The sequence below is a fragment of the Drosophila rhopaloa genome, unplaced genomic scaffold (genome assembly GCF_018152115.1).
Source record: "Drosophila rhopaloa isolate 14029-0021.01 unplaced genomic scaffold, ASM1815211v1 contig_178, whole genome shotgun sequence".
In the NCBI taxonomy this organism is placed as follows: Eukaryota; Metazoa; Arthropoda; class Insecta; order Diptera; family Drosophilidae; genus Drosophila; species Drosophila rhopaloa.
The window spans coordinates 5,831,960-5,844,721 of NW_025335059.1; the positions used below are offsets into that span (position 1 = coordinate 5,831,960).

The 12,762-nt window shown below is 38.5% G+C and overlaps 2 protein-coding genes across 2 annotated transcripts; one reads left to right on the top strand and one right to left on the bottom strand.

Moving 5' to 3' along the window:
* Window positions 1-8,275: 8,275 nt before the first annotated feature.
* LOC108052747 lies at window positions 8,276-8,900 on the top strand. Its single transcript, XM_017135222.2, has 3 exons — window positions 8,276-8,443; window positions 8,500-8,667; window positions 8,718-8,900. The coding sequence occupies exons 1-3, from the start codon at window positions 8,276-8,278 to the stop codon at window positions 8,898-8,900; spliced, it is 519 nt and encodes a 172-aa protein (XP_016990711.2).
* Window positions 8,901-10,761: 1,861 nt separating this feature from the next.
* LOC108052751 (EF-hand calcium-binding domain-containing protein 1) lies at window positions 10,762-12,284 on the bottom strand. Its single transcript, XM_017135225.1, has 3 exons — window positions 11,846-12,284; window positions 11,086-11,187; window positions 10,762-11,026 (listed from the first exon to the last, which is right to left on the bottom strand). The coding sequence occupies exons 1-3, from the start codon at window positions 12,200-12,202 to the stop codon at window positions 10,826-10,828; spliced, it is 660 nt and encodes a 219-aa protein (XP_016990714.1). The 5' UTR covers window positions 12,203-12,284; the 3' UTR covers window positions 10,762-10,825.
* Window positions 12,285-12,762: the final 478 nt, after the last annotated feature.

Genomic DNA, 12,762 nt, shown 5'->3' on the forward strand with positions numbered 1-12,762 from the left:
TTTCCCTTAGTTCATCCTACTCCTTTAATGGGTTCACAAAGGCCCTTTTTTCATTAAGGTGAATGCTTGCTGGAATCTCCGGAGGCTTCAATGGGCCAACACTTGGGCTTTCTTTTCGACTCAACTTTATCAGACACCCAATTAAAAGGGCTTTATAACAATTAGAGCTAATAACACGCTTCAATTGTGCTAGCAACGCCAAAGGGCAGAAACGCCCACAATCCGCACCCACATTTTCCCACTTTTGCTGCCGGCTTTGGATTTTTATTGGAATTTTTTGGGGGATTTTTATTTTTGCGGAATTGCGGCGGCAATTAAAAGGCAAGACCACAGCAATTAGCAAATTGACAACCGGATTTGTTTATGCATTTAGCAGGCTTATGTCTGCTGCTGCTGCTGCTGTCACTTAAATAATTGAAATTATTATGGCCATTGTTTCGGCCTCTGTAATCTGTAAGCCAAGTCGAAAGCGAGTGGGCCAACTCAAACAGAGAAAAAGAGAGGGCACGAACGAATCTCTGAAATTTGATAAATTAGTTGTGGAACTAAAAAAGTTTTTCCTTTTTTTCGTTGAGCATTGCATTGGCTTGCATTTCTGTGAGCGGCTTATCCGAGTCTGTAGGGATGGGCGAAAACTTTTTCCACGGCATCGGGCTAAATGCAAAATCCAATTTTTCGAATGAAAAGTCAAACAGGAATTAAACTTCTGATCCGTTTTTGGCAGAAGTCAGAGTCGGCTATCAGCGGAAGATACTCAGCGCAGAGCTTTTCCATTTTCCGGTTAACAGCTAATAAATTTTCGACCCTCAAACCTAAAAACCTCAAACGAATCGAAAGCAATTTCAATTTGGTGCCCATTCTCGGCAACTAATTTGCAATCATGAGAGTTTTTGTTAATTTTAATTTGATTATAGCATATTACGCATACGCCACCTAAGCCCGTTGCTATTTCCATTACCACAACCATTTCGATTTTGGGTGCTGTCAGTTTAGATGGCTCTGCGAAATCATTATCATGGAAAGCACATAAAAATAATATTTGTCGATTTGTGTTTGCATTTTATGCAAGTGCACTGTCGTCGGCATAGCCATTGTTTTCCCCGTTTTATTTGCTTTGGCCTGGGAAAATATTCCAAATTCAAATCTAATTAACATTTGGCGCAAAAATGTTTAGAATGACAGCGGTCGGGGTGTGATGATTTGAATTTTAATGAGCTCCGATTGGCATTAATTGTCGGCGGCCTAATGACAGACGGACGTGAATTATTTACACGGCGTGTAATTTAATAAAAATGGTTTTGAATCAAACGCAATCATCATTGAAATTTCTGTGTGGATTCCGTGGGTACGTGGAAATGTGAGGGGTTCGATTTAAATCGAGTTTGATTATTGACAAAGTCGCTGTAGATCCGTATCGCTTTCAGCCCATAAGTGACAATGCAACAAGCGGAGCAGCAAGAGCGCAACAATGTCCTCCCACTCACAATACATCACGCATACGCATACACACTCCGTCACTACAGTACACACTCTCACATACCCACACACACCCACACACACCCTGCACACACCAGCACACAGTTACAGATGGAAACTTAGGAGCATATGGATGTGCCGTTGCAAACACATGCTCAATTGAATTGAAATTGAATTTGCAATTCTATGCGCTGCAGCTAACGCCATTTTCTTTGCCGTGCGGGAAGCCCCAGCACGCTCGCCGTCTCACTCACTCTCCCCCATCGCACTCACTCTCTTTGTAGTGTTTTTATTTTATTTACCCTGGGGAGAAAAGTCTCCCGACATGGTTATGAAGTTGGCTATGCCTTCTTTTTGTACCATAATATACGGCGGAATTTGGCTGCCAAGTTATTTATTTTCGACTGATGCAAAGGTTTTCAAAAAAGTTATTGCATTGGCAAATATTATTGAAATTTTGCGGTGAGCGTCTATAATAATATGCATATCATCGTAGAAATTAGTAATGTTTAATAAATCAAGGCAATTGTGCGTCATCCCACTTTCATTTTAATATTATTGATAATAATTTTTAATTATAGAATAAAATAAAATCACAATATAATATCAAAACAAAATCAGATACATTCTTGACATACATTACTATCAATATTTTTAATCGAAAAGATAAATTATTTTATTTTTTCTATTTTTGTCAATTAATTAACATTTTAAAATATTTTTCACATTAAATAGTGATTGGCTACCATTCAACCTCGGTTAGGGCATCTGTATATGTCGGGCTTATCGTCGCAATTTGTAGCCCGCCTTTTTTGCAGGTTTCCTTGCCGGGCACTTGGCAGCTTTCCGTTCGCCTCTGTGCCATTCGATTTGCTTTGGTCCTGCCGTTCTGCCACATTTCCACTCCTGTCGCTCCTTCTCATGCGTATTTGTGTGTTTGCTTTCGCTTTTTGCCGTATTTGCATTTCGTTATTGAGACTGAGACAAAGCGTCGCAAAAAACTGCCGAGGATCCTACTTCTCCTGCTGCATTCAATCATCAATGAGATTTTGCATTTTACACTTTTCACTTTGGTTACGCTTTTGCTGCTACTCCTGCTCCTTGCCATTCGGTGCAGCCCTTTGTTTGGTTTTGCCTGCTGAAGCTTTTGCTCCTGTGAATCCTCCAGCCGGGCTGAGTGCCTCTTGAGCCGCTCTCTGCCGTTCCGCATAATTGTTGCCCACACTTGGGATCTAAGGATTCCTCATCCCGGTAAGATTTTGATTGATAAGACCCGTGCAAGTGTCTTTGATTTGTTGGTTAGTTGCCAGGCAATAGCAACCTTTACCGGTGGTCAAAGTATCTGCCACGAGTGTGCGCCTGCATACTAAAACAAGGCTCTTCTTGTCACACATAGGACAAATTGTATATAACAAAGAACTACGCCAGAGACTCCACTATTTACTATTTTAAACTATTTTTATTGGACGGGTCTGGCTTTAATTTCCCTTGTAGTGCTTTGTGGAAAGGTAAAAGAATGTAAACGTATGAACCAAAAAATTTGTTTGGGCAAGAAAATCCCCTCCAACCTTCAATCATATCACCGATTTGCCAGTGCCTCTGCAAAAGTATAATAATAATATAATATTTATTCTTAGGGTTTTCCTTGTAGTCCTTTTATGGAGTATTTGGTTTTAAAGCAAAGCATTTTGACCTCCAAGCTTTAATAGTTGGCTGACTCTTGATTTTCCCCGTCCCCCAGCCGCCTTTCACTCCAGTTGCATTATGGCTCCCCACTCGACATTCGGTACTCGGCAAAATGATTTGTATGTCAGCCGGAGGACCGAATGGGGGGCACATGTTTGGCATGCCAAACGCCACAAAGTATGCCGCACTTTTGCTTTGTTTTGTTTGACTATTGAGGTAAGTGTGTTGCTTTCTTCTCGCCGTTATGGCTGTGCTTTTGGCAAATGCAAATGGCATTTTGCAAGGACAAGTAGACCGGCAAAAACATCAGAGAGCTGAGAACTGAGAACTGGGAACAGGGAACAAGGGCAAATTGCATGTAGCGAAACTTTTCCTCATTACGCAGGCGAAAGAAAAACAACGTGCCCGGGCGCTCTCATTTTCCCTTCGGGCAAGTGCTGTATTAAAAATTTAAAATGGCAGGGGAAGCACTGGGAGGGATTACTACCCATTCCCGGACAGGTGGCGTCGCCTATAGATTCCCAAAGATCGTGGAAAACCATCAAAGAGCGCCGCCATTTCCGTATGCAAATTATCTAGCTGAATGGCATTAAGTTTTTGCGGACCAAGGCCGAATGAAAGGCAACCGCTCTCGGTTCTTCCACCGATTTCCCCCCCTGCAAATTTTTTCCACAAATTCGCAAAAGGCTTCTGCCCGAAGTTTTTTACGTGCGCCGTCATAGTTTGTCAGCTACTTTCGTTGGCGGTTTATGCACCTGCATAAATGTTACTTCTACTTACGTAAATTACAAAATAAAGTTATTACGAAAAGTAATTTAAGTTAAAAATTTTCGTGTGCCATCGCAAATGTGCAGCCAACTGGCAACTGGCAACTGGTAACTGGAAGAACCAAAGGTGGGGCGGTAAAATCAGTTAACAAGTTGCGAGCTCTTCCCAGCGGGCTTAATTGTAACTTAAAGCCGTTGCAAATTCGCTTAAGCAAAAGTTGGCATTCGCTGAAAAAGGCAAAACAGAAGTGGGTAAATCAATTTGCATTAAACATTCAAAGGCACCGGGGAAAAAAAAGTGCAGAGAAGAAACACTCATAAAGAATGCAAACTGAGGTTAAAGCCGGAGCGCAAACTTTTAGTTTGCTTTGATTGAGTGAACGTGGCCGAAAGTGTGGGCAGAAAATCCGACATAGCTGGCCACGCTTAATCAATGGCCCAATGGACAAATGGCCACAAAAACAGGAACAGGAACAACACGATCGCCTACCTCTACCAGCAATCGCAATCATGGACACATTCAGTTGCTCTGCCCGACAACACAGGACAACACAGGACAACAAAACCGTAAGCAATTGCCAGTCGCATAATGTCCTGGTCGTCGGAAAATCAAGTTGAAAGTTCCTGGCAACTTGAGGTGCAAGTGTCGTGTTTTTGTCAACGGGCCAACAGCAGCAATTTCCGTTTCCTGTTCGCCGCTGATGGAAAAACGAGTCAACGAGTATAAAAGTTTAGATTACAAATTCACATACGTAACTGTAGTCGTACACTGGTCAGCAGTTGATTTACCGCTCTGTTACTGTTGTTGCCGTACACTCAGAGAAAGGGGGACTTTTTCAGTAACTTTAGTAATACAAAATATATTAAATGTTACTTTAATGTTACATACAATAAGATCTAATCTCGAAAAAGTTGCAGAATTTTAAACATTTTTTTAGAATAAAGTAGTGGAGCAGTCCTTTTCTTCTATATTTATACCCGTTACTGGAGAGGAAAAGGGGAAAATTTATACTAAAAAAAAAAAAAAAAAAAAGAAAAGAAGGCCACCCCCCCAAAAAAAAAAAAATATATATTATCCGCCACCCCCAAAAGCCAAAAAAAAACCCCCCCCCCCCCCCCCCCCCTCTCCCCCCTTCCCTTTTTTTTTTCTTTTTTTTTTTTTTTTCTTTTTTTCTCCTGAAAAACAAAAAAAAAAAAAAAAAAAAAAAAAAATAAAAAATAATTTTTAAAATTAAAAATCAAAAAAAACAACTAAAAAAAATATTTCCAAAACCCCCCACCCCCCCCTTTTTTAATAATAAATAAATTTTTTATTTTTTTTAAAAAAAAAAAAAAAAAAATAAATTATTTTTTATTTTTTTTTTTTTTATTAAAAAAAATTTTAAAAAAATAAAAAAAAATTTTAAAATATTAAAATTTTTAAATTTTTTTTTTTTTTTTTAGAAATTTAATTGTAATTGTAAAATGATCTATTCAATAAGGCAATCAATAAAATTCTGGTAATTTCTAACCTTTTTCTATTTTCCAAATGTTTTTAAGTATTGTAAATTTAAAAGGTCGATAATTATAAAATAAGTTTTTTGACCCATTGATTTTTTGATTTTTTTTTATATTTTTAGCTTCTTAAATCAAAATGTGTGCGTTGTAAGACATATAAAAATCCAAGAAAGGGCGAGATATGTAGTTCTTTAGTATAACATTTTTTCTTGAATGTAATATATTTTTAGTGTAGATTTCCTTTAGTCTTGTTTTCGTTTGCCGTGTTTTCTTTTTTGGCCTGGCTTGTGTTGGCTTGGTTTGGCTTGGTTTTCGTAGCCGGGCGCATGTTTTGTGGTCAACTCGGGGCAATGGCAATGCAATTGGGGCTGCCTGGGCTTCAGATGCTCCTCCAGCTGCTCCGGCTGCTGTACTTTTTGCCATTGCCACTCATGCGTGCCACGTGCTATGCTTTGATGTGGTGCTCCACGCCCATGCCCATGCCTCCGCCGCCTTCAGTAACCTGCTCCTAAATAAACTTGGAATAATAAGAGGCAAAAAAGAAAACGAATTGCCACACAAGCTCGCCTCAAATGTTACTTCTGCATTTGGGCAAATTGGACTCGGCAAAAGCCGCATGGAGACACGAAACTTTGTAAATATTTTATGCATAAACACATACCACCTGGAAATGGCTTTCGACACAGCATCAAATAATATTTGCTTGGCCAACACAGACACACACTCACACACACACACACACATTGGCTCGGTTCATTAGGCCCAGAGAGCAAGTTGGGCCACAAAACTTGCAGATCAAGTCCGGATTGCGGCAGCTCAATGAATTTACCAACGATTGGACATCCCAAGGAGAAGGAGGTTCGAGTCGAGAAAAGGATGCGGATCAGCTGTCGCAGCGGAAAGTCGTCCATAAATAAAGCAGCCTAATCAACACAGCCATTGGCAGCATTATTGTCACGTATTATTTTACATTTGTCTACGTTTGGCTTTCTCCCATTTTTTTCCTTTGTATTTTCCCCATTTTTCTGCCATTGTCCTTTCCTGGCAAGTGCATCCATAAATTGTGAGCTCCGTTCGGGCATCCTTTTTATTTATTTACTCCGTGTAAGTGGAGTTCACTTTGCAGTGCAATGCGCTGAGTGCAGGCTTCTCGCTGTCTCATTCTCTTCGAATTCCCCGTCTCTGTCTCAGTCTGGGTTGTTTCTTGGCATCATCGTCTCAATCATGACTGAATTCTCCGGCTATTTTCCCCCCGATCGATATACTCTTGTACCTGACTGAGTCGAATTTTCGCTTCAATTTGAATTCTGCAAAAATTCAATAAGCCATGCTGCCATAAGCTGGAATAAAAATAACTTGGGCACAATTTTAAAATGTTGTTCCCTTTTCAAGTTAAAAAACATTTAACTCTAGGAATATAAAAATGAGTGTGGTTTATTATTTTAAATAGTAATGGTTCCAAATTATAAAATAAGATTTGCTTGATAAAATATTGAAATCACTTTATGAATAATTTTTTGTAATCTTTTAAGCCAATTTAGAGCGTCTTCTGGGTCTTTTGAGTTTTAAAGGAATATATAAGGAGGCCTTTGTTGGGTGTTCCTATTTCAAAGTTCTTGGCTTTGGTGCTGCCTTATGCTAATTTTCGCTGGCAGCTTAATCATGCATGTTTACACGCAAGTTCGAGTGCCAAACTCAAACACCCAGGGTTAACAACAGCAAAGTAAATGAATTGCACGCGCGAAGGAAGGTGGTCCCCTCTTCCTCTCTTCCCCTCTTCCATTGTTATTTGCATACCCGGGGGCGTGGCAGGGCATTCGTAACCCGTTCCAGGCTGTTAATCAACGAGAGCCTGCCTGAAGTCAAACATTTAACTAAAATAAGTTTGTTTGGCAAGAATTTTTGCATAAATAATTACCAATGCGAGAGGCTTAGACGGCAGTGATCATGAACTGGCTAAAGCCTATGTTATCTGATTCGGATTCGTAATTGGGAGTATTTTGTTAAAGGTAATCTGAAATATTCGGTTACAAGTAGAAATGAAAAATATATATTTTTTAATTTATAGGCAGATGGATTATTTTTTGGTGCTGCTCAGAATTATTTTCTCTATTTAAATCATCTGCGAGGGTATAAAGAATTCTTAAGATTAAAATGTATCATTCGTAAACAGAGTTTTTTCTTGAGTTTTCCATTTACCTCCGACACTCTTGTTATTAGACTCTTGTTTGTTTACTTTTTGTTTCATGTTCACTGACTCGTTACTTGTTCTTAATTTCTTGCTGTTATGCAAATGTGCCCACTTTTATGCCATTAGCCTTGCCTTTGAAATGAGTTAAATGACCGGCAGGCAACACATTTATTCTCAGATTTGTTGATTAATTCCAAAAAATATTGTTTTCTTTGCTTATAATTCTGTAATAATCTATATATGGCGTATAAATTAATTCCGTAACACTTCCATGCGTTAGACGTTTATATGTACCTTTTTCTTATTTAGAAGTTCCAATGTCCAAAATTTGTAAAGCAATAAACGCTTTTTACTTGAACACAATGATGTCTAATTAAATATAGGAACAAATATTTTGGATTTGCTATTATCCTAAAGTCAAATAATTTTTGTTTATTTAAATACTCATAACTTTCGATTACAAAAGTAATGGGTTTTTAATGAGGGAGATACACATAAAAGGGCATTTACTTATTAATTTTTTACCAGTACGAGTTTTTCAGCGATTGCAATGTGTCGGGAAAAGTGTGTGAGCATTTCTCTAATCCTGCTCTTCTTCATGATCCCTGAAGTGGGTATATATAAGTGATATCTTAGCCAAAATAGCTTTGCTAATAAAATGTATCTAAAGGCATACTCGACTTTTGAGTTTACAAATGTTATATGCACTTCCATGGAGGAATCATTTTCAACATTCGAGTATTGCTATCTGAAGTCCGTAAATCGAACATACAAATATGGATCCTTGAAAGTAAAACTTCTCAAGTTGCCTATTCACAAAATTAAAGTATGCAAGGTATTTTTATAAAAGCGATGGAGACTCACCCAAAATCTAAATTGCAGGTAAATTTTGCGTTGTATCAACGATTAAACGGATATAAGCCATTCCTTTACAACGTCTCTGTGGATGCGTGCAAATTCTTGTTAAATCAAAAATCTTCTCCAGTGACGGCGTTTATTTTCAATCTTTTCGCTCCCTATTCCAACATGAATCACAGGTGTCCCTTTGACGTAAGTATTTTTTCAGACACTTTGAGCTATTTTAAAGAATCATCTTTCAGCATGACATCATTGTGGACAAAGTGCCTTATTCTTATATAAACTACCAATTGACAAAAATATTGCCATTTCCGGAAGGTGACTATGGATTCTATAGCATTTGGTATGCAGATGGAATAAAACGCGCAACCGTAAATGTCTACGGCACACTATCGTACCGTAATACTAGAAGAATTCCAAAATAGTCTGAAAATAATCTTTTTATAAAATGTCAAAAATCAGAAAATTTTCCTTCCCATTTTTTCCATTTCCAATCGCCTTAAATCTCGGAAAGACTAAATGGATATTGTAATTGGACATTCAACTTCGCAATAAATAAAACAAGAGAGAACGCTATAGTCGGGTGCCCCGACTATCAGATACCCGTTACTCAGGTAAAGGGAGTGCGAGGGAGATGGAGATAGAAACTTTGATCACAAATAACTTTTTAACGAATGGTCCGATTTGAAAAATTTCTTCTACATTTCGATAGGTATTGATAAACACAATAAAACTGCATTTTTACTTTTCCGAAATATTTAAATTTTTAAAATCGTATATAAGCGATTGTGGGCGTTAAGGGGGGCGTGGCACCATTTTGAAACAAACTTGCGCTGCGTAAGAACTTCTAAAATCTACATGCAAAATGCCAATCTTCTAGCTTTTATAGTTTCCGAGATCTTAGCGTTCATACGGACAGACAGACAGACGGACAGACGGACAGACGGACATGGCTAGATCGACTCGGCTAGTGATCCTGATCAAGAATATATATACTTTATAGGGTCGGAAACGCTTCCTTCTAGCTGTTACATACTTTTGCACGAATACAATATACCCTTTTACTCTACGAGTAACGGGTATAAAAAGCTGTTGAAAGGCAACATTCCATTCGAAATTGACTCTAGACCAAGTTTAATGCCAAATTTGTATCTCACAATAATCCAAAACTAATATTAATTTACTAGAGTGACTATGAACCTTAAAGCTAAATGACATTAATATGTATGTCTAATAGCGTAAACACAAAGCGTTTAAATAGCGTAAGGTAAATGCTTTTTAATTTAGGTTTATCAAATACTGTAATAACCGTAAATCAAAACCGATTTATATTGTATACATCAGATATTTTAAAATACCTGAAGTTTAAAATCCATTAAAAAATCGTTATTGTTTAATTGGTTTGCCCAATCTGGAATCGCGGTAATTAGAGCAACTGGCCGAGGGGAAGACTTCAAGGGCCTGCAGTGCCTCAACGGTCGCCGACTGCAGCTAGAAGGCTCAAATGGAGAATGTCCCGACAATGTAGAACACCATCCATCAAATGTCAATTGTATGCCAACTGCCAACAAATCAAGCTGTCATGGGGCAATGGCAAAAGGCAGTCGACGAGCCAGTGGACCGTTCAACCAGAGCAAAGTATTTCTGGAGCTCCGCTCTATATTTAAAATTATGCCACTAAAGCAGGCTGTGCACTGTAAAACAAACCAGACTCTATAAACTAAATATCGGTAAAAAAAATACTATTTTACCAACGGCGTTTCACCAAAACGCCGTGCTTTGAATTTATTATTTTTTATTTATTTTAGATGATAGTAATGTTTACAAAACTAAGACTAACATATGGGGGTGTAGTGCTAGCGGCGGGGCTTTTATTATTAATTTTAATAAATTAAATGTATAATTAAAAAATTCTTATTACTTAAAAGGCAAAATGTGTTTTTTAAAAACTATTTTTTATTAACTTTATTCATTCTCTAAAAGTAAAATATAGAAACCATATTTATAATGAAATTGCTTAGGGGCAGCACTCAAGCTTGAATACTAAAGTCAATTTGCTGCTTTTTTTAAAGTTTTGCTGGTTACATTTTTTCTCAGTGTGCCCGAGAGGCAGCTGGTGTTCCCTGTATATGCTGCATCCATCCATCTATCCAGCGTCTCGTTGCAGCTGTCAGCGCTCTATTCTGCAGTTCATCATCATTGTCATTGACATTTTCGAGTGGCTACAATGGCTGAACAGAGGAAAACGCGGCGGCGGGGCGCACTGATTTGCATTGCTTTCGATTTATTTGTGCCTGAAAGATTTATGCGACTGGGGGAGTCCTGGCAAACTGCCACACACCCTATACTCCTATATCGTGCCCATTTCGGGGATGTGAGAGTATATGGCCGTGCAGTAGGCGACCACCAGACGCGTCTCGTTCGAGGGAAAGATGGGACCCAGGAACTCGAGCAGGCTCGGCTGTTGCAACACGATCGATCTGTACTCCTCAAATGAGACAATGCCATCCTGGTCTTCATCAAATTTGAGGAGTAAAAACTCGACCATGTCCTGAATGGGCAAACGGCAATCTGATAATAAAGTGTAGGTATTAACAAAATGCAGCTCACCAGTCGCATCTCGAGTACCTCGTCATCGTCCCCTGGGAAAAATCTCTCGACCGAAGATGAAATTATCTCTCGATTGATGCCCATTCCATTTTTATCGTACACCTATTCGAAATTAATGAGAAAAACCAAACATTTTAGTAAGATTTATTTATATAATAATACACAAAGATTTTCAAGAATGATAATTGAAATTAAATTGGGTGATTTGACACTTTTTAGAATAACTCAATACATGTTTAAAAAATAAATAACTAATACATTTTAAAGCTTATTTATTTTCTTTTTTTACCCTTTCAGAGGGTCGATATTTTCGTCATTTTGAAAAATAGCGTTGCAGAAAAGTGGTCAAAAAGTGCACTTCTAAGCCAATAACTTTTCTTGCATACATCCGATTTCAAAGTAGCACACATTTAAATAATTGTGGTTCAATTCTTTAAAAATTTGCGTTTAAATCTTGGTTTGTATTTTTTGGTCGATTTTTAGTAATTTTTAATTTTAAAAAAAATGGTCTTGCAGAAAAGTGTCCGATTTAAAGTGGCATACTTCTAAATGAGTTTAGTAGTTTAATTCTCTAAATCTGCTTTTAAAAATTAGCTTGTATTTTTGTATACGCTTAATTTAACTCAAAAGCTTGTCACGCATCGTATTGTTGTAACAGATGCAATGCATTCTTTCTTGTTCTTAAATACAATTTTAAGTCCGTTCAGATTGATGAATGCGTTAAATGGCATTATTTAACTACCGATTGCAAGCCCATTACCATGTATGCAAACTCCATCTTGCGCTCCATGTCCCGGCTCATAAGGATGGTCATGTAGTGGACGAACTCCAAGGGCGTCACGTGCTTCCTGCCCCCCGCGATCAGGGTCACGATGCGATCCACCACATCCATGTCGTAGAGCTGCTGGAACCCAATTACGATGTTGACCAACTGGGTTGAGGTAATCCGGCGTGCGGAGGGCCCGTTCTGGAGGCTGTACTTGTAGTAGATCAGCAGGATGCAGGTGACCTCCGAGTCGTTGAAGGGCACCAGCCGGGCGATCTGGGGCACCAGTCCACTATATACCGACTGGAACCGCAGGTTGTGGCGATCGTTCATCGTGAGGTCTAACTTCATTTTTACTGGCTGCAAAATTAACTAACCGAAACGCAATATGTGCTAAAAATATCTTAAACTTGTGTTAACGCAAAAAACTCAACTTTCAATAATAATAATATAACTCCAAACTAACTGATACTAAATGAAAAGATCACTTTTAAAATTCAGTTATCAATGGACATCTTTAAATCTTTACTTTAACTTTTTACAAGGGGAAACTTAGGTAAGGTAAGTCAAGGTAATCTAAATGTTTTCCTTTGGCAAGGAATTCCAGGAAAAATTAAAATTGATATGGGCTAATAATTGAGTTTAGAGGAGGAGTTTCCGTGAAACCATTTAAATTTCGGCTGCAGGAAATTGATGCCATTACGCTCTTGTCTGGCATTTTAGTGCACTCACCGGAAGTCGCTGGGGGCGTCGATTTATTTAAAGAAAAAATCAAAGAGCAGAAAAGCGAAAGTGGAGTGTAGAGTGGGCGGGTGGGGGAGTGGGAGGACACTTTTCCGGGCAGACGCATACATCAAACTGCCAGACAGACGACGGCGGCCCACAACATGCATATCAGTCAATTTATCTCC